Source organism: Oenanthe melanoleuca, chromosome 7 (assembly GCF_029582105.1).
Source record: "Oenanthe melanoleuca isolate GR-GAL-2019-014 chromosome 7, OMel1.0, whole genome shotgun sequence".
Taxonomy (NCBI): Eukaryota; Metazoa; Chordata; class Aves; order Passeriformes; family Muscicapidae; genus Oenanthe; species Oenanthe melanoleuca.
The window spans coordinates 3,162,174-3,187,573 of record NC_079341.1 but is presented as its reverse complement, the minus strand read 5'-3'; the positions used below and the strand labels follow the sequence as shown (position 1 = coordinate 3,187,573).

At 48.3% G+C, this 25,400-nt stretch overlaps 1 protein-coding gene across 1 annotated transcript; it reads left to right on the top strand.

Annotated features, from left to right (window-relative positions):
* The first annotated feature begins 5,121 nt into the window (after positions 1–5,121).
* ATIC (5-aminoimidazole-4-carboxamide ribonucleotide formyltransferase/IMP cyclohydrolase) lies at positions 5,122–24,310 on the top strand. Its single transcript, XM_056496707.1, has 16 exons — positions 5,122–5,409; positions 5,979–6,105; positions 7,222–7,298; positions 8,298–8,364; positions 10,657–10,745; positions 12,007–12,158; positions 12,260–12,416; positions 13,603–13,728; positions 13,824–13,931; positions 15,143–15,228; positions 16,296–16,385; positions 17,308–17,436; positions 18,285–18,377; positions 22,618–22,800; positions 23,562–23,717; positions 23,987–24,310. The coding sequence occupies exons 1-16, from the start codon at positions 5,388–5,390 to the stop codon at positions 24,104–24,106; spliced, it is 1,782 nt and encodes a 593-aa protein (XP_056352682.1). The 5' UTR covers positions 5,122–5,387; the 3' UTR covers positions 24,107–24,310.
* The last annotated feature ends 1,090 nt before the right edge of the window (positions 24,311–25,400 follow it).

Below are 25,400 nucleotides of genomic sequence, written 5' to 3'. Positions count from 1 at the left end.
AAAGTGCCGTTCCTCACAGAGGCATCCTTGATGGTTCCACCCTGGTGCCAGCAGGAACCCAGCTCCATCTGAACTGTCCTAGCGCGCTCTAGTGGGAGCCGCCTCCCTGCGCGTTTGGCAGCATCCCGGCGGGATCCCGGCAGCATCCCGGCGGGATCCCGGCAGCATCCCGGCAGCATCCCGGCAGCATCCCGGCGGGATCCCGGCAGCATCCCGGCAGCATCCCGGCAGCATCCCGGCGGGATCCCGGCAGCATCCCGGCGGGATCCCGGCAGCAGCCCTTTCACCTAGAACACAAACACCGGCGTCCAAAGAGCTGAATCGGTGATTTTAATTTCCCAGAGAAGCTGTGCCTGCCCCTGTATGCCAGGAAGTGTCCGAGGCCAGGACAGAGCTCAGAGCAAGCTGGGATAGTGGAAGGTGTCCCTGCCTGTGGCAGGGGGTGGCATGAGATGAGCTTTGAGGTCCCTTCCAAACCATTCTGGGATCCCATGGTGCTGTGAAAAAGTAAAACAGCCTGTTATTTGTGGACAAAGTTATTTCTTCGCACCTACACCAAAAAGTACCCAAACTAAATATTTCCTCCTCTTTTCTCTGGGAGTTCTTGCTTTCACCCAAATAGCCTGACAAGGCAAGGAACCTCAAAGTGGACGGAATGTTTATTTTTATTGCAAGCCCCATATTTGCAGTTGCAAACACCTCTTCAGCCACAGCCTACATGTGGGGTTCAGGTCATAGAGTAGGCACTGAGTTGCCAGCAAGAGAAACTTTTTCTTACTTTTTTGGTAATATTTTTCCTTCTATGCTTGGATAGGAACCAGCCTCTGGGAGGAAAGGAATGGGAGCATTCAGGAAATAAATCGTCCTCCAGTTTATGCACCTTTGGGTCTCATTCATAACCCAGAGCATTAGGAGAATAACTCAGGCTGAAATCTGCAATATTTATTCTATTACAAGGAAATTGGTTCCTTTGCAGGAAAAGCATTAGACATTGATATCACAGCTTTGGGAAAACCCACCACTGGTGTTGGTGAGTGAAGAGGGGATGTAACCTTCACAGCCCAGGACAAATTGAACGTGCAGGGCTCTCTGGTGTCTCTGAACTTCAGCTAAAGGCTCACTGTCACCTCAGCAGCTCCATGGGACCCTGAGCAGGGATTTACAGTGACAGCTGACAGCCGGCACGCCGCGGATGTGATTTAACTGGGACCTCCGAGGAACACAGTAAAACAAAAGCTGCTCCAAGCTGATAAGGGCTGGAAAAAAAAACCTCAAAATGCATCAGGGCTCTTGAGCCTCCCTGTTATTGTGGAACACTCCTGGCCAGCCAGTGCATCAGCTCAGTGCTGAAGCTACCCCAGAGTTAACTCATAGTGAGTGGCACAGGCGGTGTGATGCAGCTCTTGAACAAGGTTCAGCAGAACAACACTTAGCAGCTTTTTCTTCTGGAATACACCAAGAAGATTTTACCCTGAAGTTTTCATGAACCCTGAGAGAAAGAGCAGACAAAGCAGAAGCCTGCATATAGCAGTAACCCTTGAGAAGCAGCCTGGATTCAATCCCACTCTCACCTTTGATGTTGTACAGCATCTGAGACAGGGCACTTGAAGCCTCCTCAGAAGATCTTTGCAGTAAGCAATCCCATAATACTCAGTAAGGGACATAGATAAGTGCTTGCAATACTGTGGTCTTTGGGAGACTGGAGAAACTGAGGCCCATTGCCTGGCAAACAGCATCCTCAAGGGAGACAGCAGATCTCAGAACAAGATACTTCCTTGCTTCCCACTTAAATAACTGCCAGGGAAGGAAGCAGGAGTCTGAGGAGGACTGAGATGTATTTTGTCTTACATCATGCTGAATACCACCATCTTTGCTTGAGGGCAGACACAGAGCATAGCAAAGGCAAGGGGTTGTTGAGGAAAGGTGTGGGGAGGGATGTAACTGGAAGCAGGGCCTGGTTAAGGAAGATAAGCTTGGCAGGATGGGGAGTTTCAAAGCTGAGGACTGTGTTTATACAGGCAGAGATGCCCACAATGACATTTTCCCAAAGCAGCCTTGTGATGATGAGACATCTTTCCTGGGGTAACAGACCCGGATCAGACCACTGGTGTAATGCTCACCACTTGTGACACTTCATCTCTGAAGCCCCAAACAAGGCCAGCCACAGACATCCACTTTGAATGCACTCCTACTTTTTGGCTGGGTCTTCCCTGTCCACCCTCTGCTGGCCCACAGGCAGCTGCAGGTAGCTGGAGAATCCTACCTTGTTTTTGCTTCCTACCCTAACAAATTAATCAACAGCCAAAATGACCTGTTTTTCTACACTATTGTTGGCCTGCTGGGTGGAAAAAAACCAACAATAGAAAACAGACTCACAACAGAGACTCAGAGCCAAGCTGAAAAGCATTGCTTGCTCCCTACAGCCTAAAGAGAAGGGAATCTAGGGTATTGTCCTAACACCACCAACACCATCCCTTTTGGATGCCTCTATTCAGCTTCTTCCTCTTTTTACTTCTCCTTATTAACACAGCAGAGCACAGTGCTTATTAAGCCTGATTTTTCTTTCTTGGATGTAGGCCCTAGTATGATTTAGAAATAACCTTAATGTGGTATTTGTAATTCTAGCATTTACCTCTTCTCTTTATTTCCAATATGATGTTACTGCATTCTTGGCTCAGGACGAGCTTCTGTAATGCTTTAAAACACCAGGAAAAAGCTCCACTGAGACCCCATTCCTATTGAATAAATAATGGGACATGAACAGAGCACAGGGTATTTGAATATCCTTTAAACATCACCAAAACCAATTAAAATTAAGCTCTGTAAAGCAAAACTAAACCTCTGGGGAGGCAGACTGTCTGATTTCCCTGTAAAGCCATGCCCAAACCAGGACATGTCAATCACATCCAAATCCAGACACTCCTCTAGCACACAGCCAGAACGGCCGTTCTCAGATGCAGAATCACAAAATGGTTTTGGTTGGAAAGGACCTTAAAGATCATCCTGTTCCACCCCCTGTCATGGGCAGGGACACCTCCCACTATCCCAGGTTGCTGTCCAGCCTGGCCTTGGGCACTTCCAGGGATCCAGGGGCAGCCACAGCTTCTCTGAGCACCCTGTGCCAGGGCCTGCCCACCCTCACAGGGAAGAATTTTTTCCCCAATATCCCATCTAGCCCTGCTGTCTTTCAGTCTGACCCCATCTCCTGCTCTCCAGTCACCCCAGGCCCCTGTAAAGAGTCTCTCCCCATCTCTCTTGTCAGCTCCTTCAGGCACTGGAAGGCCACAATTAGGTCACCCCAAAGCCTTCTCCTCTCCAGAGTGAACAATCCCCATTCTCTCAGCCTCTCCTCACAGCACAGCTGCTCCATCCCTCTGACCACGCTGGTGACTTTCTCTGAACTGGCTCCAACAGCTCCATGTCCTTCCTGTCCTGGGGCAGGGATTTAGCCCAAACCACCCCCTGCCACTCCTGTGCAAACAGAAACCTCACCTCAGGTGCCAAGGGACAATGAACTGCTGGACAGACAACAGAGCCAAAGCCATTATTGACCCTGACAGTGTCCCTCCCCTGTTTGTCTGAAGGCAGCAGCATCTCTGTCCTTGTGCACAGGCTGGCAGGAATACACAGTATTCCAACCCTGCTGGAACACACAGTTGCTCTCTGATGTTGGATAAAAATGCAGTTCTCTGTCAAATTGTTCATTTGCTCATACATTAATCATCACCAAAACCCACCTCAGCTGTACTCTTCGCACAACTTTTATTCTCTCCAAGGTGTGCATTTTCATAATGATAGTGCTCATGCACCACTTAGCAGTATATTTTCATTTGGCCCCAGCCACCCTCCTGAGCAGTAATTTATTACTGCTTGTCACTAGCTGCTACTGAGAGCAATACACACTCTGGGTTTATTCAGTATGTTTGGTATTTCTGGCTTGACTCTTCCTCACACAGACAATACTGCCCAAGCCCAGAGACTCACAAATCAAACCAGCCAAGTGTCTGGGCCTTCCAGCTGCACTTGCACTTCCCACCTTTTTGCCTGCAAGAGCTAAAAACTTCCATTTATTCCTTTTTTAATGGGAGTGGGGAGCCTAACGCAGTCTGAGCGCTCTGGGAGCTGCAGGTGTACCATGACCACCTGTGTGGCTGATGAAAATGTGACAGAAGTCAGCAGGGATGCCTCAGGGGCCTGCCTGTGCTGGCATTACTGCTGATTCAGTATTACCAGCTGGGGCCAGGTTTGTGTTATAAATGAGAAACAAAAAGTCTCGATATTCAGCAAAATTTGGATTGCTTTATTTTATATAGACAAAACGTGAGGGGTCACCGCCCACTCCACACTTCCACTGAACCTGGTTTGCACTTCTATTTATAGTATGGTTTTCCTTTGAGTAATCAATAATTGTTATTGTTTTGTTATCATAATTCTGCCAGGTAAGCAGTGGTGGTCAAAGAAACTCCTGTGGGACAGCTCTTCGGACAACTGGTCATGTAACCATCTGGTCTTGGTAGATAAAAAACAGAAGAAGTGGGAAGTCTGATCTTAGCAGGTAGTTTGCAATTGATTACACAAAGGCAGGAAATCTGATTCTGCAAAAAAACCTTTCAGACTTGGAAAAGTTTTTTTGTTTGTTTTTACAAACTGGTATACACTGGTATATTCATAACAGGATTTAATCATATATTTCCCTTTATCTAGATCCATGTTTTTTGGGTTTTTTTGGTAAGTATTCTGGTTTATACAAACTCCAAAACTTCTATGATTAACACGAATCTTTTATCAATTATCACATTTGCAAATGATTTTTTACCTCAGACTTGGTAAACTAGTGTTTTGCCCGTGTGGAAGCTCTGCGAGAGGACTTTCCAGAGATGAAACTCAAAAAAAAAATCAATGCTCCTGACTGCACCACCGTCCACTGCCATGAGGTATCGCCTCATTTGCACCTCATTTTTCATCAGTGTACTGAGCTGGGCTTCCCACCACCGAAAATCCTTTATGTGAGTGAGTGTGTGTGTGCACATACACGTACCTCTGTATGGGTACATGTCAACTCACACATACACAGGTGTGTGTGTCTGTGTTTGATGCACCCAGCGCCCACACACGCACTGAGCACACGTGCGGCGGGAATACTCGCTCATCTCCAGGATAATGGGGCATCCTCACACTCCAGGGAATCCTCATCCTCCAGGGAATCCTCACCCCCAGGCCATGAGTGCGCCCCAAAACCCACGGGCCGCCCCCGCCGCCCCGCTCCATTCCCCGCCCCGCCCGGGCCGCCCCCTCCGGCTCCCGCCCCCGTGCGCCCAAATCCCGCCGGGCCGCCGCCGCTCGTCCTTTCCCAGCCTCCGCGCCCTCCTGCACGCACCCACGGCGCCATGGCCGCCCGGCAGCAGCTCGGTAACGCGGGGCGGGCGATGGCGGCGGGGAGGGTGTCCCTGAGGGCATGGGGGAGCCCTGCCGCCGCAGGGCCCCGCAATGGTCGCCGGCTCGCCTCGGCAGGGCGGCCCCGGAAGGCGCCTCAGCGCTGCTTCCCGCGCGGGACCGGGGCCGGGCAGGCGCTCTTTGTGTCCCTTGGGCTTTTATCCCTCATTCCCGGTGCAGGGCTCGCTGCCCGGGGAGCGGGAAAGCGCTGAGGCGATCGAGCCCGCGCCGGGCGTCCTGAGGGACAGCTTTCCCCTGAGGGGCGGCTTTTCCCGCTGAGGGGCGGCTTTTCCCCCTGAGGGGCAGTTTTTTCCTGAGGGGCGGCTTTTCCCCCTGAGGGGCAGTTTTTCCCTGAGGGGCGGCTTTTCCCCCTGAGGGGCAGTTTTTCCCTGAGGGGCGGCTTTTCCCCCTGAGGGGAACCGCGAAGCTCTGGTGCTCCCCTTCCCCTCATAGACTCCTAAACTACGCAACTTACTCGCTTAATGCTGTCGTTTTCTCTGTCCCGCTGTTAAAACCCAAACACTCGTGCTCTTCCCGCCCGCCAGCTTTACTCAGCGTCTCTGACAAGACCAACCTGGTGGAATTCGCGAAGAGCCTGAATGCGCTCGGCCTGGGTTTAATTGCCTCCGGAGGAACAGCAAAGTCCCTGAGGGATGCTGGCTTGCCTGTCAGGTACACGCACTCCGCTGTGCATCACCACCAAAAAGGCTCTTTTGGGCCCTGAGGTTACTTAAGCTGTTTTCTCTGTGAACAAAAGTGAGTGAAAACTGGTGTGGAAGAAAATCTTCCCTTCAAAAAAAAAAAAAAAAAAAAAAGAAAAAAAGAAAACAAAAGTCTGCCCCAAAGCAAACTTCAGAACCTTTTTGTCCCAGGGATCTGTTGGCTGAGGCTGAGGAGCCTTACTGTGAGGGGAGGTGTTGGAGCTTTTTGTTTGATTTCCTTGTCTGCCTTGAGCCAGCTTTATTTCCATGGGACAATCTGTTACCTTGATGTTCTTAATCTGCCCTGAGTGCTGCTCCTCACAGCCAGGTGAAAGCTGCTCTTTGCCTGGTCTGGGACAGCACCTGATGTGTCAGGAACATGTTGAACCTCGCTGGAGTTCACTGGTCACAAATAATTTTCCCAGCACAATCACTTAATGCAGATGGAGCCTTTAAGTGTTTTGCATCCACTGTTAGAAAAAGGTCATGTACTGGCTCTTTTAGCCCATGATGCTGGGGAAGTTTTTCTGGTTTATTCAATGCTGTGATTTAAAAAGCCAGCTTTGGCCAAATAACAATGGGTCTCAGTGTAGTGATGAAAAGAAAAGTCATTTACTTGGCAGGGCAGCTGACTGAATGTGTAGCTGGCCACTGGGACACATCAGCACGAATCTACATCACCCTCGGATCTCACTATTACCCAGCACTTGGTTGTGTCTCTCCAACTTATTTCCTTGCCTGTGCTGTCAGTGAAGCCTGCAGCAAAGGGTGCTCACATTTCCCCTTCCCTCGTTATTGTTATTACCACCCTAAACAGTCAGAAGGAGTGGTGAAAGTAAGCTGGGAGGAAAAGCACCTCGTCACGGCCTTCCATTCTCTCTGTAAACATTTTGAGTTGCTTATTTTGGTTATTCCAGTGTATTCAAGAAATAACTGTACTGCTCAGTAGGGTGTGACACACGAACTCTATTTCCTGGGAAAGGCAGTTGTTGCCCCTGTGGCATCGGGGTTTCTTTGGTTTGGGTCATTCAGCCTCTGGATAGTCAGTGTGGCACATCTCTTACTGTGCTGTTTTCTCATTGGGCAGGGATGTTTCAGACCTGACGGGCTTCCCTGAGATGCTGGGTGGGCGTGTGAAAACCCTTCATCCTGCAGTCCACGCTGGTATGTTCTGCTGATACATCTTCCAGCCTAAAAGAGGACAGGGAGGGGGGTTGGCAGTTGCCTTTTTAAAGGGTTGTGTGGAAGAACCCAGTAATGAGAGCAGATTTGCTCTGGGAGGAGAAGGAGAGGTGAAAAGCCACGGGGTGGAGAAGTGCAGGGTGGCTGAATTGCCTCCTTGTTGCTGTGCTGGCATCTCAGCAGTTAGCAGAGCTCTCTCCCCGGGGCTGTAAGTAACAGAGCTGCTCTGTAAATGCCTTTGCAGAGTCAGCTGCAGTGCTTGGCCAGGGAGCTCCACCGAGTTTAACCTGTGGGTGGGTCTGGTGTGCAGCACGAGGAGCACAGCAGAGTAGCTTTAGGGGTGATTTCTGCTTGCTCTGATGTTCTCTGACTCCTCCTCAGCAGGGAGGATCTCTGATAACTGGGCTGCCTGCACATTATTCCATCTGATCTTTCATCTCCTCTCACTGTGCTGGAGGTGCCTCAAGTGGAACCTGTTGCCCATCATACACGAGGACTGGAGACACTCTCCTGTGACCCTGAGCACAGGACTGTGCTGTTCCTCACACTGTGCCAGCCTGTCTGCCTCATGTTTCTCTGAGTTCCTCCACCCCACCAGCCACCTACACTGCTCATTGTATCTTGCTTCCCTTGTCTCATAGGGAAGGTGCCCTTTTTCTCTCCCATGAAGTCCTTGATGTTTTCAGTGTTTTAAGGGTAGCAGCTGAGTGCTCAGGAAGTACCTTGTTGAGGTTGCTGGTTTGAAATACTCTAGGATTTAGCACTGGGGGAAGAGCACCTGTTAGTGTGGAATTTGAACAGACAAAGACTGTAAAGTGGAATAAAGGAGCAGGAGCTTAGGGTGCTGTCTGAACTAAAATAAAAAAGTTAAGATAGAAAGGCACTGAGGACAAAAGCACAGTGGGAAGAGAAATGTTGAATTTAAAACCTGTTGGTGATTTAATTCTTTTTAAATAAAGATGTGCTGTTTTTTGCAACTAGGCATCTTGGCTCGCAATATTCCAGAGGATAATGCTGATATGAAGAAACAGGATTTCAGCCTTGTAAGGTAAATACTGGGGGACGTGATGCAATGCATCAGTAATCAAAAACCAGCAGCAGAGCCCAGTCAACACTAAGGAAGGGGAGCAGTAGGGATTGTCACCTCTGCACACCAGCAGATTTGCTGTCTTCTTTATTTACCCTGGCAGGATGTACTATGTATTTAAAAAGTTAGTTTTCTACAGGTGCCTCTTTACTACTTGTAGTAAGGGAAAACTAAAACAAGAAAGTTACATTGTGGTTTCCACAGGGAACTCAGAGGTCTGAATTTCTTCTGGTTCCATGGGAATTTTGACATGTTACACACAGTCAGTGTAGGGCCATGTTACACGTGCTGCAGAGCTGAGTTCAGTACTTCTGAAGCTGGCTCATCTTCCTTCAGGTTGGTTCCACGTGTCTGATCAGATGGCAATTCCCTGATTTTGAAATGCTTGCTTAGTAAATATACCCTTTGAAATTTGCATAATGTTTACTGAGTTTCAACACATAAATAAAGAATAGACATGGAAAATGGGTCAGGAACACAGCGTTTGTTCAGACAGAAAACACACACAGATAAGAGACAGAAAACTTAAACTTTGAGAGCTGTCTTGGGAGCAATGAGCTGAATCCAGAAGCTGAAGTAATAAAGTAGTAACAAAGTTTGTGCACTAATGTACCAAAGTTTGGGGGTTATTTCCAGTTTTTGTTAGATTATGTTCACTTAGTTCAGCCACACAGGGCAGTTGGGGGCTGTATGTAACTACCTGGTGTTAACATCCAGCTGCTGCTTGTGAGTAACCAGCTGTACATTAGGGAGTAGCTCCTGGTTCAGAAATAAATGGCTGAGGTGGACATAGCAAATTGTAGGTGTAGCCAGGGTGGGAGGTACAGTATGACTGTGGGCCAGAATGCATCTGGAGTTTTAAAATTGCTTTTAGAAACTGATGGATGGATTTCTGGGCTGAATTTGAAAACCTGAAATTTAAAACCACAGGAATCCTCTTAGATGGCTCAGCAGTGGTGGCTCTTCAGAGCATGCTGCATATTAAAGCAGGCTCTGCTGAATTGCAGGGGGAATAATGTGCCCTTACATCAGTGACTTATGGTGCACTTGCATCCAGACTGGTAATTTGGATTCAGGTTCTTTTGCAAAAAGCAGAAGTAGCTGATCCTCAGCAGGACTGCCTTTGCATAGTTGCATAAAATTTGCATATGCGAGTCAATGAAGGAAAGCCTGGTATTGATTGTCTTGGTTTGCACAGATAAAAGCATTAGCAGTGTTAAAGTCCACGGGTTCCTGATGGTTTGCAACAGGTCAGGAGCCTGAATGGATGGGGGGGAAGGGTGCATTGGAAACAGAAGAGACAATAAAAAACATTGTAGGAAATTTAGAGACACGAGGGGTTCTGAAAAGCCATACTGGAAGCTTATCATCCCTTCTGCTGATGTTCACACAGACTGGGAACAAAGGAATATTACAAGTTGGACACAAGGGTACTCCTCACAGCAGTTCTGTGCCATACTGAGCATGCATTGCAGTTCTATACCTTCATGTACTCAGATCAAGAGAGTCACTTAATTCTCTTGGATTAAAAGCCCTGTCTGTGAAGGTCAGAACAATCTCTCCTTTCACTGCAGTTCCTGTGGCTCTGGTAGGATGGGACAGGCAAGTTATTACATCATGCTTGCTGGAATACAGACCTGCTTCCAGATCAGATGGAAAAACTAATTCCAGTAAGGTCCAGTCTTTGCTTGAGAGGGAAAAGTCGATTTTCTCCCCTGCTTTCATGTGCTACAGAGGCTCTATGGCATTTGGGCTGCACACTCAGCTTTCATATATTGTTGGTATTTTGAAAGACCAGAGGGTGACATGTAGGTCATTTTCTGCTCTTGGAAAAGTTGTGGAAAATTAGATTGATTGTACTTTGTTGGAATGGACCTTTCTTGGATGCTTATTCTCTTTTTCAGTATTGCTGAGAGCCCACTGTGAAGTCCTTTGAAATGGCTCAGGTTGTGAACCAAAATCCCTAACATTTCTCTTCAGGCACATGTGTTTAGAGAAGCTCTTCCTTTAATCTGGTTGCTGTAAACTGTGGTTCTGACATTGCTTGATACACAGAGTTCAGTTGAATGTCATAATGCACTGTACTATCACTTGCCCTTGGGCTGAGCATCACTCTTGACCACAGGATTTTATGCTGGTCCCTGATCTGAGAGACAACACCATAAAATCACTGGTGATATCTAGTGCTTGCCAAGCCCATTTTGGCACTTTTGTTTCTTGCTGAATGACCCAGATTTCCCTCTGAATTCTCAGAGTTGTGGTGTGCAACCTGTACCCCTTTGTGAAGACTGTGTCTTCCCCTGGCGTGACTGTACCAGATGCAGTGGAGAAGATTGATATTGGTAAGTTGAAGGGAGAGCAAATCTGCTTTCCAGACAGACTCTATGCTTCTGAGTGGTCTCAGTTCTTCTCTTTTTGTTTGGTGGTCTTTGCACACCTGTAAAGGAAGTCTGCTCAAGAGCTCAGAAGCTACAAGGAGCAGGCTGAAGGCATAGCTGGGTAAGCCTCGTTGCTTTTAAGCAATTAAAATGGCAATAACAGGCTGGCAAGGCATGCTGCATGGGGAGCAAGTCATGTACTGCCCTAAAGAAGGAGCCTGAGGGCCGTGCTAGGAAAGGCCAGGTGGACCATGCTTCCTGCTGAAACATGGAGAGCAGACTAAACCTCTTTTGCAGCCTGACAGTCTAATAGAAATTTAAAAAAACACGAGCTTTGGAGAGCAGAGCTGAGCCACTGAAAGTGCTCTGAGGATGGGTGAGAACTTCACTGCAGGAAGCCATTAGAAGAAAAGGGGTTGGACTGAATGTGTGAGAAGAGTACTCAGGACCTGAGCTGGGAAGCATGGACACCTGCATTAGCATGTTTTCTCTTGCTGCTAGTTATTAACCCCCAAAGGCTTGCTGTGCCTTCACTGCAGCATCTCTGCTTGGCAGCCTGTGAACAGCACAGGCACAGTTCTGTGCCATGTGGTTGGATTGGGATTGGATTTTCTTGCAGTAGTTTAGTTCAAATGATGCCCAGCAGAGCTCTCTATTAAATGTTTTATGGAGTAATACTTGCTCTGCATGAAGCAATGCCAGCCTCTACTTTTCCTTTGCAGCAGCCTAGTATCTTGTGTGATTTAAGGAGTTGCAATAGCAGTGCAGTCAGACTGAAAGGAGAAGCCTGGCATTTTATCTCACACAGAGGACCTGGGCAAGATTCATTATTATTTGCAGAGACATTTGGGAACCTCTGTTGTGTGGCAGCGTGAAAGCAAATCTTCCTGCAGTCCCAGTGTTCAGAGGGTGGTGGTTAAGCCATCTGTGGGGACAGCCATCTTCTCTGGGATGGGGCTGTGCTGTTGGAAGACATTCTTGTCCTAGTTCTCATCCTGTTCCCTCACCCCTGCAGCTCTGCCTGGGTCAGTGTGCAGATTGAGTCAAAGTCACCAGCTTTGAGCATTTTGAAGAGGACTCTCACCCCTCTCTGTGCTGGAGAGAGGGGACACATTCATCTGGCACAAAGGATGGATGGGGCACATCCCTTGCTGGTCTCAGCCCTGCCTGTGGGTGTGCCGTGTCCAGGAGGGAAATGCTCCAAGCCTGTGCCCCTCTCTTGCAGGGGGAGTGGCCTTGCTGCGGGCGGCTGCCAAGAACCACGCCCGTGTGACAGTGGTGTGTGACCCTGCAGACTATGCTGCAGTAGCCAAAGAGATGGCAGCATCAAGGGACAAGGACACTGCCATGGAAACACGGCGCCTGCTGGCACTCAAGGTTGGTCACGTTTCCCAGGGCTGGGTTCTTTACCTCTTTGAACCCCAGATCCTCTAAGGTGATGTGTCTAAGTTGTCAGGTGTCCCCCGTTGTGTCCCCAGGCCTTCACCCACACTGCTCAGTACGACGCAGCCATCTCTGACTACTTTAGGAAGGAGTACAGCAAGGGAGTGTCGCAGCTGCCCCTGAGGTACGGCATGAACCCTCACCAGAGTCCTGCACAGCTCTACACCACGAGACCCAAGCTGCCCCTGACAGGTGAGGCCTCGGCTGTGCTGGCCAGGAGGGAGCTCTGGGATAGCTGGGCATGGAGGTGTTGGGCATGGCTGTGAAAAAACTGAAATACTCTCTTGTACCTTAGTCCAGCAGTGTCTTCACAGCTGCTTTATTACTGAGTTACTAACTTTGCAGTTATAAGTTGAGCTGTGTGAGACAGGAGAGCTGCTTTGTTGAGCCCCACAAGACCAACTGCAGCTCCGTGCTCTCTGCTTTTGTAGGACTGTGTGTCCAAGATGCTTTGAACAGGTTTATGTAGAGTACTTGCTGCTTGACATTAGATCCAGATTTTGCAAAGGAGAACCTCATCATCCTTTTAAGATGCTTTTCTACTTGTAATTTTCTTTGTTTAGTATGTTCCCCATTTTTTTGTGTCACTATTTACTCTGCCTAGAAACCAAGCTAGGTCTGAATTGGTTTTGTTCTTTTTTTTTCTTCTTTTTTTTTTTTTTTTTATCTTTCTGTGATGAATTTGAGCAGAGGGTTATTACTTTGGGTTTGTAGAATGTTGCTTCTGCTGATGGTGGCAGCAGGAAGGCATACTAGCCCCACTTGCAAATTTGGGACAGGTCTGGTGTGTCCCTCTGCCATTTTACAGGGTGTGCCACTTGCCACAGTGTTGTAGTGAGGGAAACCCCTGTTTTGGAGGGGAAATCTGGCTACTCTTATTCTTGACACTGCTTCCAATGTGTGCAGCACTGTCCTGCTGAATAAGCATTGAAGGTTTGTGTTGCAGCATTTTCCCCATTTCAACTCTGGGACCTCCTAGGAAGCTTTTCCATTGCTGCACTGGAGGTTGATTTGCTTCCAAGTCTGCCTCCCAGTATGGCAGCAGAGCAATGCTATGCTCCCTTCTCCTGGATGTGGATTATTGTTAAAATGATGTTTTCTCCTCCAGTCTCCTGAAATGTTCACAGTGGTGCCAAGTCAGTACAAGCAGTTCTCCTTTCAGGGCCTGAGCAAAGGGTTTTGAGACCAGACTTTTAAATGGCCTTTACTCTTGGTGTGGATTTCTGGGCACTCCAGCAGTTGCTGAGGAGCCAGGTCATTGAACAAGGCCAGTTTGTAGTGGTTGGAGCGCTTTCTGGGAGCAGTCCTTTGTGCTGGCTCTGCAGGCCCTAGCAGAGGGGTTTGCCTGCTCTAACGTGTCCATGTGCTGTGTTTGCAGTGGTGAACGGCTCTCCCGGCTTCATCAACCTCTGCGACGCCCTCAACGCCTGGCAGCTGGTGAAGGAGCTCAAGCAGGCGCTGGGCATTCCTGCCGCAGCCTCCTTCAAGCACGTCAGCCCCGCAGGTAGGGCGGGGCGGGACGGTCCCTCCCCCGGCCGGGCGGGCAGGTCCCGGGGCAGCGCCGGCAGCTGCAGTGCCCTGGCTCGTGTTTCCCACTAGGTGCTGCTGTTGGAGTGCCGCTCAGCGAGGAGGAGGCCCAAGTGTGCATGGTGCACGACTTGCACAAGAGCCTGACGCCCTTGGCCTCTGCCTACGCCCGGAGCAGAGGTGAGGACCCCAGATACCCACGGCAAACAAGCCTGGCCAAAGAGCTGAGCTCGGGGCTCAGCGCCTGGGCAGCGTCCTCAGCTCTTCCCTGCTCTTCCCTTTGCACCACACTGCTCCTCCAGAGGGGTTTTCTCCATGATTGCTCTCCAAGAGAGCAGCCCTTGTGTACTGTTTCAAAGAGCTGGAACCACTTAGGATTCTGTTCGTTGGTGGATATAGAAGACCTATAAGATGATATATTTTTAAATTTAAATTTGTACATACACACACACATATATATATGTATATTGGGCTTTAACTAAAGGATCTGGATAAACAGCACACTCAGCACTGGGGTGCTCAGGAATATTTAAGTATTTGAGTAGAGATATTTCTGTCTGGTGTTTGATGGGGATTTTTTTAAAGCTTTTGTACTGCAGAGCTCACCAAAAAAAGCTAAAAAAGCAAACAAAACCAGCTTCCTCTGCTTAGCTGAGATACTTTGCTACATCTCTCATTTTCCATGGCATTCCTAGAAAATCTGCACAGATTACAAAAAACAAGGCAGACTTGATAAGGAGCACATTGGCTTGGGTTCATTCTTTACAGACCACATTTGAATGCTGCTCTCACAAAACCATTGCACAATTGCTGGAAAAATAAATCCATAGAATGGCAGGGACAGAAGAATTGACCTTGCTGAATAGTGGAGTTTTTGTGATGGGAGTTGATTTTACCTTTTCTATGCCATTAAATAGAAAATACTTCTAAAACAAAAGAATAAAAAGGGTGCTACATTTCTGGGTCTGCTTTCTTGCAGGAAAAGCCAGGTGGGAGCATAGCCATCTAAAAGCTTTCCTCTTTTTCCAACTGTCTTCCATCTAAAATCTTTCTGTGTGATCCTTGCCTCTTCTTGTCCTCTTGCCACCAAGGGTTACAGCTGAGCTGCTTGCAGTGCTGGAGGTAGTCATTACAGAGTTAGAGTTTTGACAGAGGCAGTGAAGAAGGAAGAATATCTGAACTATGGGAATATATAAAGGTCCATGTGTTTGAGGTAGGATTTTTCATCCTTGTTGCTTTTATGACCTCTTTTTTGGTTATTTTTGCTGTGGGATTATTCTTAGCTCTCATAGTAATTGACTGGATGTAGGAGTCTGTAGAGGAGTCTGTAGGACTGTAGAGTTTTCTTTGATGCTGCCGTTTGATAAATGAGTAAAATCAGGATTTTTCAGGTGCTGATCGGATGTCCTCCTTTGGTGACTTCATTGCCCTGTCTGATATCTGTGATGTGGCTACTGCCAAGATCATCTCCAGAGAGGTCAGTGACAGCAGCAGACCATTCATGGGTATCAAGGAGAATCATTTCAGATGCAGCCATTGGTTTGTGACAGCCTTTTTGCTGGAAATGCACCCATTTTACCAGTTACACAAATAACTGGGCCATTTGTGTAACCCTCTGATCTGGAGTGCAGAATTTACACCAGTCTTTTGATGCATTTTTTTTCCTACCAATTAACACCTGGCTGTGTGCTGGAGCCAGTTAAATAGCAGAGCTGGCAGTGCTGCTTTCCACAAGATGATTGCAAACCTCTGGAAAGGAGCCCTGGTTAGGCTGTCAAGTGAAGGATTGGAATGCTGATGGCCAGCCCCTTGCCCAAGGCAGGAATTTGGAAATGTAGGCTCAGCCACTTCCCAGGCTGTGCTTTTTCCTTAGAATCACAGACTCTTAGGTTTGGAGCAGCCTGATCTAGTGGGAGGTGTGTTTGTCCACAACAGGAGGATGGAGTGAGGTGGCTTTTTCTAAACCAAACCATTCTGTGATTTTATAATGCCAAACAAACAGAAGAGCATGTTCAGCTGGTTTGTGAGGGTAACATTTGGTACAGTGCTGCTGAAAATGAAAAAAAAAACTCACCCACACTGTAAGGCACAAATATGAAAGCTGTGAATCTCTTCATGGCACTGATGAATGCAAATGCTCAGTTTCCATGCTCTTAACAGCTCCTTTTCCAGGGTTTTTGCCTCCTCAGGAGTGTCACTGTTGAAATAAGGCTGTATTGGATTTTAAGCCATATTTACTGTTGGGACTGAGAAGTGGGGATGTCATGGTCAAGCTGTTTGCCCCTGGAGGAGGATATTAGTTATTAGTTCCATTCTGATTAGAGGGATGTGGGGTGCTTTTTACTAACTTCTGCCCAGAGCTCACAATGTTCTGCTAGTTTTTGGACTGAAACCCACACTGTAACAGTGCTTTTGCTGTTGTAGGATACAGACAGACCCCAGGAGAAGGGTGTCTACAGTGCAGGAAATGGCTGGTGGAGCTTTCAGGCTTAGCCCTCCCTTTCATTTTTCTCCTGTTGGAGCTGAAATCTCTGTGTGTTGCAGGTGTCTGATGGTGTGGTGGCTCCTGGCTATGAGGAAGAAGCTCTGAAAATCCTTTCCAAAAAGAAGAATGGTGCTTACTGTGTCCTCCAGGTTTGTACCCCACTCCAGTCAGGGATGAGGCTGGAAGCACAGATATTTTGGGCCTGAGATGATGCACCTTCACATGCTGCAGCCAGCATGCTTGTCAAGGAATAGCAATATTATGTGGTCAAGTCAGTGTCAGGTTGCCTTCCTAGCTCTGCAGTGATTGTTGGGACTCCAAAATCACCCAGTTTTGCTGAACATGACTCATGGATCACAGATGGCTGTCAGATCCTATTTCTGTTGCCTCTGAGAGACAAATGAGCAGTGAACGTCACTACAGCATCACAAAAAGAAAATCCAAGGCTTAGCTGAAGTTGCAATTGTAGTGCAGCTGCCAGGGGAGCTGGAGAAGATGGCTCAGGAGCTTCAGGCAAGAAAGAATGAAATTGCAGACAGTCTTGGCAGCTGATTGCCTCCTGGAATTCAATTAACTTTGCAAGGATGAGGTCATATTGGTGAAGCCTATTTCTTCAGGGCTGAATGCAGAGCAGTGCTAAAGAAAGTTGGTCTAAAACATTTCAGTGGATTAGGAAAAGCACATAAAGCATGTGTTTAGAGCTGGTCACCTTAGTCTGGGCTGTTTCCTGTCTGAAACCTCAGCTAGGGCTCCCAAAATTCTGAATAAGGCCATGCATGGGCGGATCTGAGTGCAGCGTCAGTTCCAGTTAACCTGATCCCTGTGCTGGGATAAATTAATTGTGCTTCCAGCTTGGATGGAGATGTGCCCCAAGAGTGCAGCTCTGGAAAGGATCACATGCCACAGAGAGCTGGGAGTTGTAGCTTGAGGCACGTGGAAGCAGCTCCAGCTATTCCTGCCTTCCTCTGGAAGGCTCTGTGTGTGTGTGCATATTTTTCCCCTCTGTGTGGAAACTGGAGGAGTGTAGGTTTTGGTCCAGAAGTGTTTTATTGGCCTGTTCTTGGCTTTCAGATGGATCCCCACTATGAGCCTGATGACCTGGAGGTCCGAACCCTCTATGGGCTGAACCTGATGCAGAAGAGGAACAACGCGGTCATCGACCGGTCGCTGTTCAAGAACATTGTCACCAAGAATAAAAACGTGAGTGTGGCACATAGGTGAGCTTAAAGACAAGTGGAATGAATGGACTGCTGTGCCTTCATCAAGGGATTTACCACTGGGCAATTTTAAGAGCTCCTAAAATATTTTAAAGATGTTTAACTGGCCCTTACCAAACAATGGACCTAATGTACTTGGATAAATCAAGATGGCTTTCCTTTGTTTTGATTCCTTGGATAAATAAGAGGAGCTGGACCTTTCCCATTATCTCAGACTACCACAATATTTGTAAATACTCTTTGTAAACAAAAAGCTACCATGTGCAATGTCTTGTGGTGAGACAGCCATGTGCTAAGGTTCCATCACATCTGACTCACTGTTTACATCACCCTTCCGTGTGCTTGCTGTTGTATAAACTCTGGCCTGGCTGGTATTGCTCAGCAATTGGAGCCCACATTACCAGAAAGCTTTCAGTGATTTCTTTGTCTGATCTCATTCTCATTTAAAGAACAGACATTAATGAACACATGGGCTCTGAAGCAAGTTCGGATATTGAAGTAATAAAAATAGTTTTCATGAATTAGGAATGGAACTTAAAAATAATACAGATTCTGGGAGCTGTTCTAATTATTGTGGTCCTGCTTTCTGCCTATGAGCACATCTGGTGACAGTGAATGCAGAGGAGTTTTCAGGCTTAAGGCCAGTGATGGAACCCGCTGAGATTGAGTCTCCCTGAGAGCTGGGAGATCAGCTGCCAAACCAATCATTGGTGGGTTTTGCTGGTAATTGAAGCAAAGAGGGTGTTTTTAGCTGCCCTGTTTCCCAGTGTGGTTCAGTACCTGTGGTGGCTGGGGGTGTAGATGGGTGCTGACAGTGCTGCTCTGTTCCAGCTGCCCGAGGCCGCTGTGCGAGACCTGATCGTGGCCAGCATCGCTGTCAAGTACACCCAGTCCAACTCGGTCTGCTACGCCAAGGACGGCCAGGTGGGCAACTGCAGCAGGGCTGAACCACCCCTCTGCTCACAGGCAGGCCTGAAAACCCTCCAGCACACAGGGAGCTGCTGGGCAGGGCCACAGGAGCTGCCCTGCACTGCAGTTGTTTCTCAAGAGGCTGCTCCAGAACCTTGCTGTTGTTTTCTTGTGGTAATGGCAGGGCTGGGTTTTTGTTGGTGGGCTTGGAAAAGCTTTTATATGCTTCTGCACTGTGCCTTGAGACATTTCTTTCTAACTACTCTGTTCTTTCACATCATTTTTCTCAGGGAGTGTTGTAGTTGGTGTAGAGCCTTAGGAAATTACAGTAGGTTTCTCAGCTGGATTGATTGTGCAAATGCTTCTTTATTTTCACTTTTTCCATAGAAAGAAGGGATATGCTTTCTTTTTTTACCCCTCCAGGGCAAAAAAATCTTCTGTTCTTCCTGATTATATTTTTTAATAAGCTCATGATGGATGCTGGAATTTATAGGGACATTATCAAATTGAGATTATGAATCATATGAATATTATGAATCACACTGTGATTTTGGGCTAGAAAGGACCTTAAAGCCCATTTAATTCCATGCTATCTAACACTTCTAGGGATGAAGCAGCCACAGCTTCTGTGGGCAACCTGTGCCAGGACCTCAGCACCCTCACAGGGAACAATTTCTTTCTAGTACCCAACCTAAACTTCCCCTCTTTCAGTTTGAATTTTGAATTTTAAAAAAGTCTGCTCTTTCCAAGTCATCACCAGGTGTTCAGCGTAAATAATTTAGGTGTAATAAGTTGGTGTAAATGTATTGAAAGTTGTATAATGGTGCTGCTGTTTAGCTGACTCTTTGCTCTCCATTGAAGTTTTTCAGTAGGTCTGGATTACTTCAGAAAAATACAGAGAATGTTTTTGAGCTTTGGGACATCATAAATCAGCAGAAGGATGAAAGAAAACCCTACAGGTAGAGACTGAGACTGAGCTGCAGTGCTCTCCTTGCCTTGGCACTGATGAGTGTTTGTCAGGTTATTGGTACAGCCTCAAAACACTGCAGTGTTGTCTCACAGGACTTCCTGGGGTCTGTGCTGTGTGGTTCCTCAGAAGATGTCTCTGGACAGCTAGCATTTGTCTTTTATTCTGCTTTATGTTGGTTTTTCTTGTCTTTTAAATGATTCTCTGCACTCAGCAGTGTTAGGTCTCAAAGCCCCAGAACAAAGGTGTCACTGTCTTTGCTCCTTTCCCCTTGTCACAGCAGCAATTTCCAATTTCCTCATTGCTTTTGCAAGTCTGGGCTGAGCAAGGTGCTGCAGATGTTTCCAGAGTGTGTGTGCTAATGGATGTGCCATATGGAAGGGAGAGAGCAGGAGGGAGCAGGGATTCCCAGCCTGGGCAGGCAGGGATTCAGCTGGCCAGGCTGCAGATTTTCATGTGGAAAGCACCTTCCACATTGCTACACTTGCCCTGGAAGTGGGGAGTCTGGAAGTGTGGAGTGGGAAGCATTTCTGGACCTGAGTGTCTCTTAATTTGCAGGAAGCCAGCTGCCACTAATTGCAATAAACACTTCCACTTGTTCTGGCTGACTTTCAGCCTGTACCACGTTGATTTACACTTGCTCTAATGACACCATCGTGTTTTAAATTAGCAATTTAAAATTATTCTTTCTTTATTCTCTGTACAGTGGCATAAAACAAACCTGTTAATTTACCTTATGCTTTCCCAGTGATTTCAGTGTTCTGTTTCTCTTCTAAGTGGTCAAGTCCTTTATTAGATTTTTATATTTGCAAGTGTCTTTAGGGTTTTTGTTTTCATTCATTATGCTGGGTAAATCTGAGTAAACCCAGACCAGTCTGGATCATTTTGCAAGAATCCTTTGGGCATTATCCATCTCATCCACTCTGTGCTGTTGCACAGCATTCCAGCTATGGAGTGTGTTTGACTCTCCTGTGAACCAAAGTGTTTTTAGTCAAGTAATTCTTAATTTTCACCCAATTTTTTTTCTATTAAGTGATATATTTTATTTTTTTTCCTACTCACCCTGTGCTGCTGTCTCCTTTCACTGCTCACACTTCACATGCTCTGCTTAAGCACTTTTGGATTCCCAGGAGATCAGGCTCTGAAAGAAACATAATTAATTTTTGTGTAGGAAAGGTGGGGGGGGCAATGGCTCCTTTGTGGAGGATTTTGAGATTTTGGCTGTGTTTTTGTGTGGGGGGAAGGGCACCATGTGGGGCAGGGAGTGATGAGGTGCAGGAAGAAGGATTTTATGAAAGGTACAGGCCAGTGTGAGGGGAGAGGCAGGCACAAGTCTAGAGGCTGTGGTATTAAGCAGAAGCTCAACCTATTGATTCCTCTTTTAGACCAGAAATTCCAGGATGGATTGAGGAAATCTTCCCCAGCAGTGTTCCATCAAAACCTGTGCTTTTAAAAAAGGCAAAACAGTGGCTTAAAGCAGTGATAGAGAGGAACCTCTGTAAATGTGGGGATGCTTGTGAAGAATTTACTGTCTGCATCACTTTGATCAGCTGAAGTACAAAGTCCCTGCCATTTTGGAGTTGTTGAATACAGGCCAAAATTTAGTTATTCATCTCTTCACAAAATTCAGGTCACAAAAAAGTGAAATATTTTGAGTGGTTCACAGAGGAAAGGAAAAGGCTCTTTTAGGAAGGTTCTTGGTTGCTGACAGGTAGCAGAGCACCCTATTCCATCACAGGAGTGCCAGGCCACAGCTCACAAGGACATGATGAAGATGGAGACACTTTTCTGGCTGGGAAAGGACACAGGACATCCCAAATATTAGAAACTTGGGAATGTTTCATGGTGTTTTGGCCCCTGCTAGCATCAGTCAGTCTGGGGTGCTCTCCAACAATTCTTGCCTTAGCCTAGCCTTGCCAGTCCCCCTCTGAAGGGCTGGGTGGCAGTGCCTGCTGTGCTGTGGGACACAGCCAGCCCTCTCCTTTGTGCAGGGAGGGAGGATAAACCTCTGTGGAAGTGATAACACACCAGTGTGCAGCTGCTGTCGAGCTCCTTTGGGGTCCAGGGTCCCCTGCAAGTTGAATTGGGTGGGTTGAGAGCAGAGGTTGGACATCAGCAGTGTTTGTGAGGGGGAAGGTGCCACTGAACTGTAAGAAACCTTGCATCTGTTCAGTGTTTGTGCTACCACCAGTGTCCCTGTGGGTTTATTATGCACTGATGACTTCAGTTATGGCTGAGCAGATTATATCTGATAGCAGCCCAAGCCTTTCATTTGCTCCTTGGGGGAATCCAGGATCCAGCACAATGTTTTATGGTTCTGGTAAGAGCTGAAGTCACCGTGTCTTGATGAATGGGAAGACAGATGAGTCATTCCTTTGAGGGCAGCCTGTGACTTCTGGCTTTACCATCTGTCCCAGTCTGAGCTGGGAACTCTGAGGCACTGGCCAGCACCTCCAGCCTCAGCACTGTGTCCCTGGAGAACAGTCTGGGCAACAGCTCAGCTGTGGCTGCACAGGAAATGATGGGAGAGACTTGTTTTTTGTGGGGACTGAAATGGCAGGAGCTCTCTGGAGGAAGCAGGACCCACAGGATGGACAGAAGGTACCAGCCCTGGTGGCTGGGTCTGGCTGCAGAAGCTGGGCCAGTGCTGTATTTGCATAGCAGCTTCCTTGATATAAAATCACTGTGTGGATTTTGCTTTCCTGTTAGAGATCAAGCACAGGTGCTATTAAATAGGGTTAGCAGCAGCTATTTCACAAAGCCTGGATTCTGGCAGAGGGCAGCATAAGAGATGTGTGGTAGCTCCAGGGCCTTGACAATTCATGGGATGCAAGGGTGCCACTGGCATTTCTGAGTGAGCAGTGGGTTCACTTCTAATCTGCCCCTCATGCACTGCACCTCTCAGATGTGGTTAGACTGTGTGTGCCTGACCCAGCCGAGGGATGATGGTGTTTGTGTGACCTGGGCTCAGACATGAACACTCTGACTGAAGTCCCAGAAGAGGCAGGAAGCCATAATTGTATTGCTGTCCTGAGGTGAAGGGTTTGACTCTGATGGCTGGGGCTGTGTTATTTAGAAGGGTGAAAGAACATCAGTGTTTTGAGCATGACTGTCAGCTCAGAAGATGGAATAAACAATTTACAGGATCAGGAATGCAGGCATTTCCCAGGTGTCCCCCCAGTTCCCTCCACTTTCCTCACCTGGATGAGGAGCCGCCGGCCGGGGGAGGTGTTTCCCGGCAGTCTGGAATGCAGCAGAGGCTCTGATCGCTGGGTGTGTCCCCTGCAGGTGATCGGGATCGGGGCGGGGCAGCAGTCCCGCATCCACTGCACGCGCCTGGCCGGGGACAAGGCCAACAACTGGTGGCTGCGGCACCACCCCCGCGTGCTGGCCATGAGGTTCAAGGCGGGCGTGAAGAGGGCCGAGATCTCCAACGCCATCGATCAGTACGTCACCGACACCATCGGAGAGGTGAGGGCTGCCCGGGCTCCCCCTGCAGCACGGCTCCTGCCAGAGCAGCTCCTGCAGGGTGTGCTGTCGTGGCTGACTCCAAACAGCTGGGGCATCCTGGGCCCAGCACGGTGATCCCACGAGGTCATTTACTGGCACCTGGCAAAGTGTCCTGACTTGCCCTTCCCATACTGCAGCCACAGCCCCAGAGCTGGAGCCTGCCCTGTGCCTCAGTGAGCAGCTTGGCTTCAGCTCCTGGTTCTGATGTTCCAGTTCTCCCTGCCCTGTCAGCAGCACCTTCTCACACAGAGCTGTTTGTTTGTGTGACCCTTTGCATTCTCAGAATCCCTCTGACCTCCCCGTTGCAGGCCATGGTGAGACAACAAAATAGTATGTCCTTTTAAAGTATCAAAAGCCAAGAGCTGGATTAGGGACCTGGTGAATCACCTTGTGAGCAGTTGCTTGTTTTTAAAGGGGTAAGAACTGGATCAGTTGCTGTTTCAGAAGGTGAATCATAAATTGAGCTGCTGTTGGTCATGGGTTAAGTCATCTACCAGATGCCTGCTGGTGTTTATGGAGCAGCACACTGCAGGCAGAGCATCTTGGAATTCAGGAGGGAGAGAAGGAATCCCTGAGGTCCTGGGGTGAGGAGAAAGAGCTGCTGCTGGTGGTGTGTTTTAAACCCCTTGGTATGAAGTTCTCAGCAGCAGTCATGGAGCAGAAAGCCTTGGGTCAGAGGGAGCTGTGTGCTCTGGGGCTGAGCTGGCTTCTCATGCCTGCAGGATGAGGACCTGGTGAAGTGGCAGGCCCTGTTTGAAGAGGTGCCCAAGCAGCTGACAGAAGCAGAGAAGAAGCAGTGGATTGCCAAGCTGGCTGCTGTGTCCCTCAGCTCCGACGCCTTCTTCCCTTTTAGGGATAACGTGGACAGAGCCAAGCGGGTGAGCTCACGGCAGGGCAGGAGGTTGGGGTGGCTCCAGGGAGTGAATGGAGCCTGAGCTTTCCATCAGCAGAGCCCTGCACTAGCATAGCAGGCCTGGGAAGGATGTTCTGCTGGTTGCTGCCCTCACAGGGTTCCTGAAAGAGAACTTCTGCTCCCTTAAGGAGCAGCTTTGGGGATGGGATGTGGGTGAAGGACTGGCACTGCCAGCTGCTTCCAGGGGGTTTTGTGTTCCCATCCCCTGATGCTTGCCCTGCTCCCTGGCTGCAGAGCGGAGTGCAGTTCATCGCCGCCCCGTCGGGCTCGGCTGCCGACGACGTGGTGATCGAGGCCTGCAACGAGCTGGGGATCACCCTCATCCACACCAACCTGCGTCTGTTCCACCACTGAGCCCCCTCTGGGGCTGCCTCACCAGCAGCCAGGCCCCACTGCTGTCACTGGAGTCACTGGGGGGCTCCTGCAGCCTGTCCCTGGCTAGAGATGCTCGCTCTGTGAAGAGGCCTTTCCCTGCGCTCAGGGAGAAGGAAGCGGTACGAGTTGGCTTCCAGTGTAGAAATTCAGTGCCTTTTGCAAATAAACTACAGTTGTTAGCTATGTGCTGTCTGTGTGGTCCCTGTCACCCAAATTCTGTGTCCTCAGGGAAAGGGTTCATTTTTGAAGTCGGTTTTATGGTCCAGACTCAACTAATTCATGGAATGGTGTAAAAGTCTGGCTCTTCTGTTCAGCTTCTTGTGGAACTGATACACGATCTGCATTGTCCTGAACTGAGTTGGGTTGGTGGGGTTTTTTTGAGTCAGCAGTATTTCAGATCCATTATCCTCTTTCCTGGGAGGAGAGGGGAGCACATCCTTTGTGGGAGGCACTCTGGGGTTTGGTGCTCTGAATCCTGCCCCACACTCTGTGCTTTGGGAGTGCTAGGTTGTTTTTCCAAGGTAGAAGAGCCATTGACAGGCCTGTCCCCACACTGGGAGCAAAGCAGAGTTCACAGGTTGGAATGGGGGAAGTGTGTGGAGCCACTTCCCTTCTCTGCTGTCTGCAGTTTGCATCAATCAGATTTGAACTTAAATTTGGGAAAAAGCAAAGTGAGAAGCTGGAGCATAATGAGAGAAGTGAAGGATGAGCCCAGACATGTTTTTGCTGGCAATCACTGTGCCTGTTCCAAGGGGATTTTCTCTCTTTGATTCTATTTTATAAAATCTCTCCGGTTTTGCCCAGGAGCAGCCCAGAGTTTTTCAATAAACCCTTCTGTGGGCTCAGCTCTCAGCTGGTGCAGGGCAGGGACTGTGCAGGGCTGCCCAGGTGGGAGATGGACCTGGGAAAGGGGAAATTTGGGGTGTGCTGCTGACTTGCTGTGACTGTGGCCATATCTTCTGTTTTACCTGAGTGTCTGTTTGATCCAGACTGGTTCAAATGCAGCAATGCAAAAAGACACTTCCTAGGTAAGTTATTTAAGATACCCTAATCCACACACATGTTCCTTTAGCACTGTCATTTCATCTGCCCCTGCTCCAGCCTGAAAGGGAGCAGCCTCCTCTCTTTCCTGATCTCTACAGTGGATTATCTCCAGGATTAGACAGGACAGGGCAGAGACCATTCTACCTTTTTGGTATGGATTAAGACAGCAATCCAAAATAAAAATTGTCTATTTCTTCCTGGCTGCCCCTTTGCTGTGCTAGCCCAAACC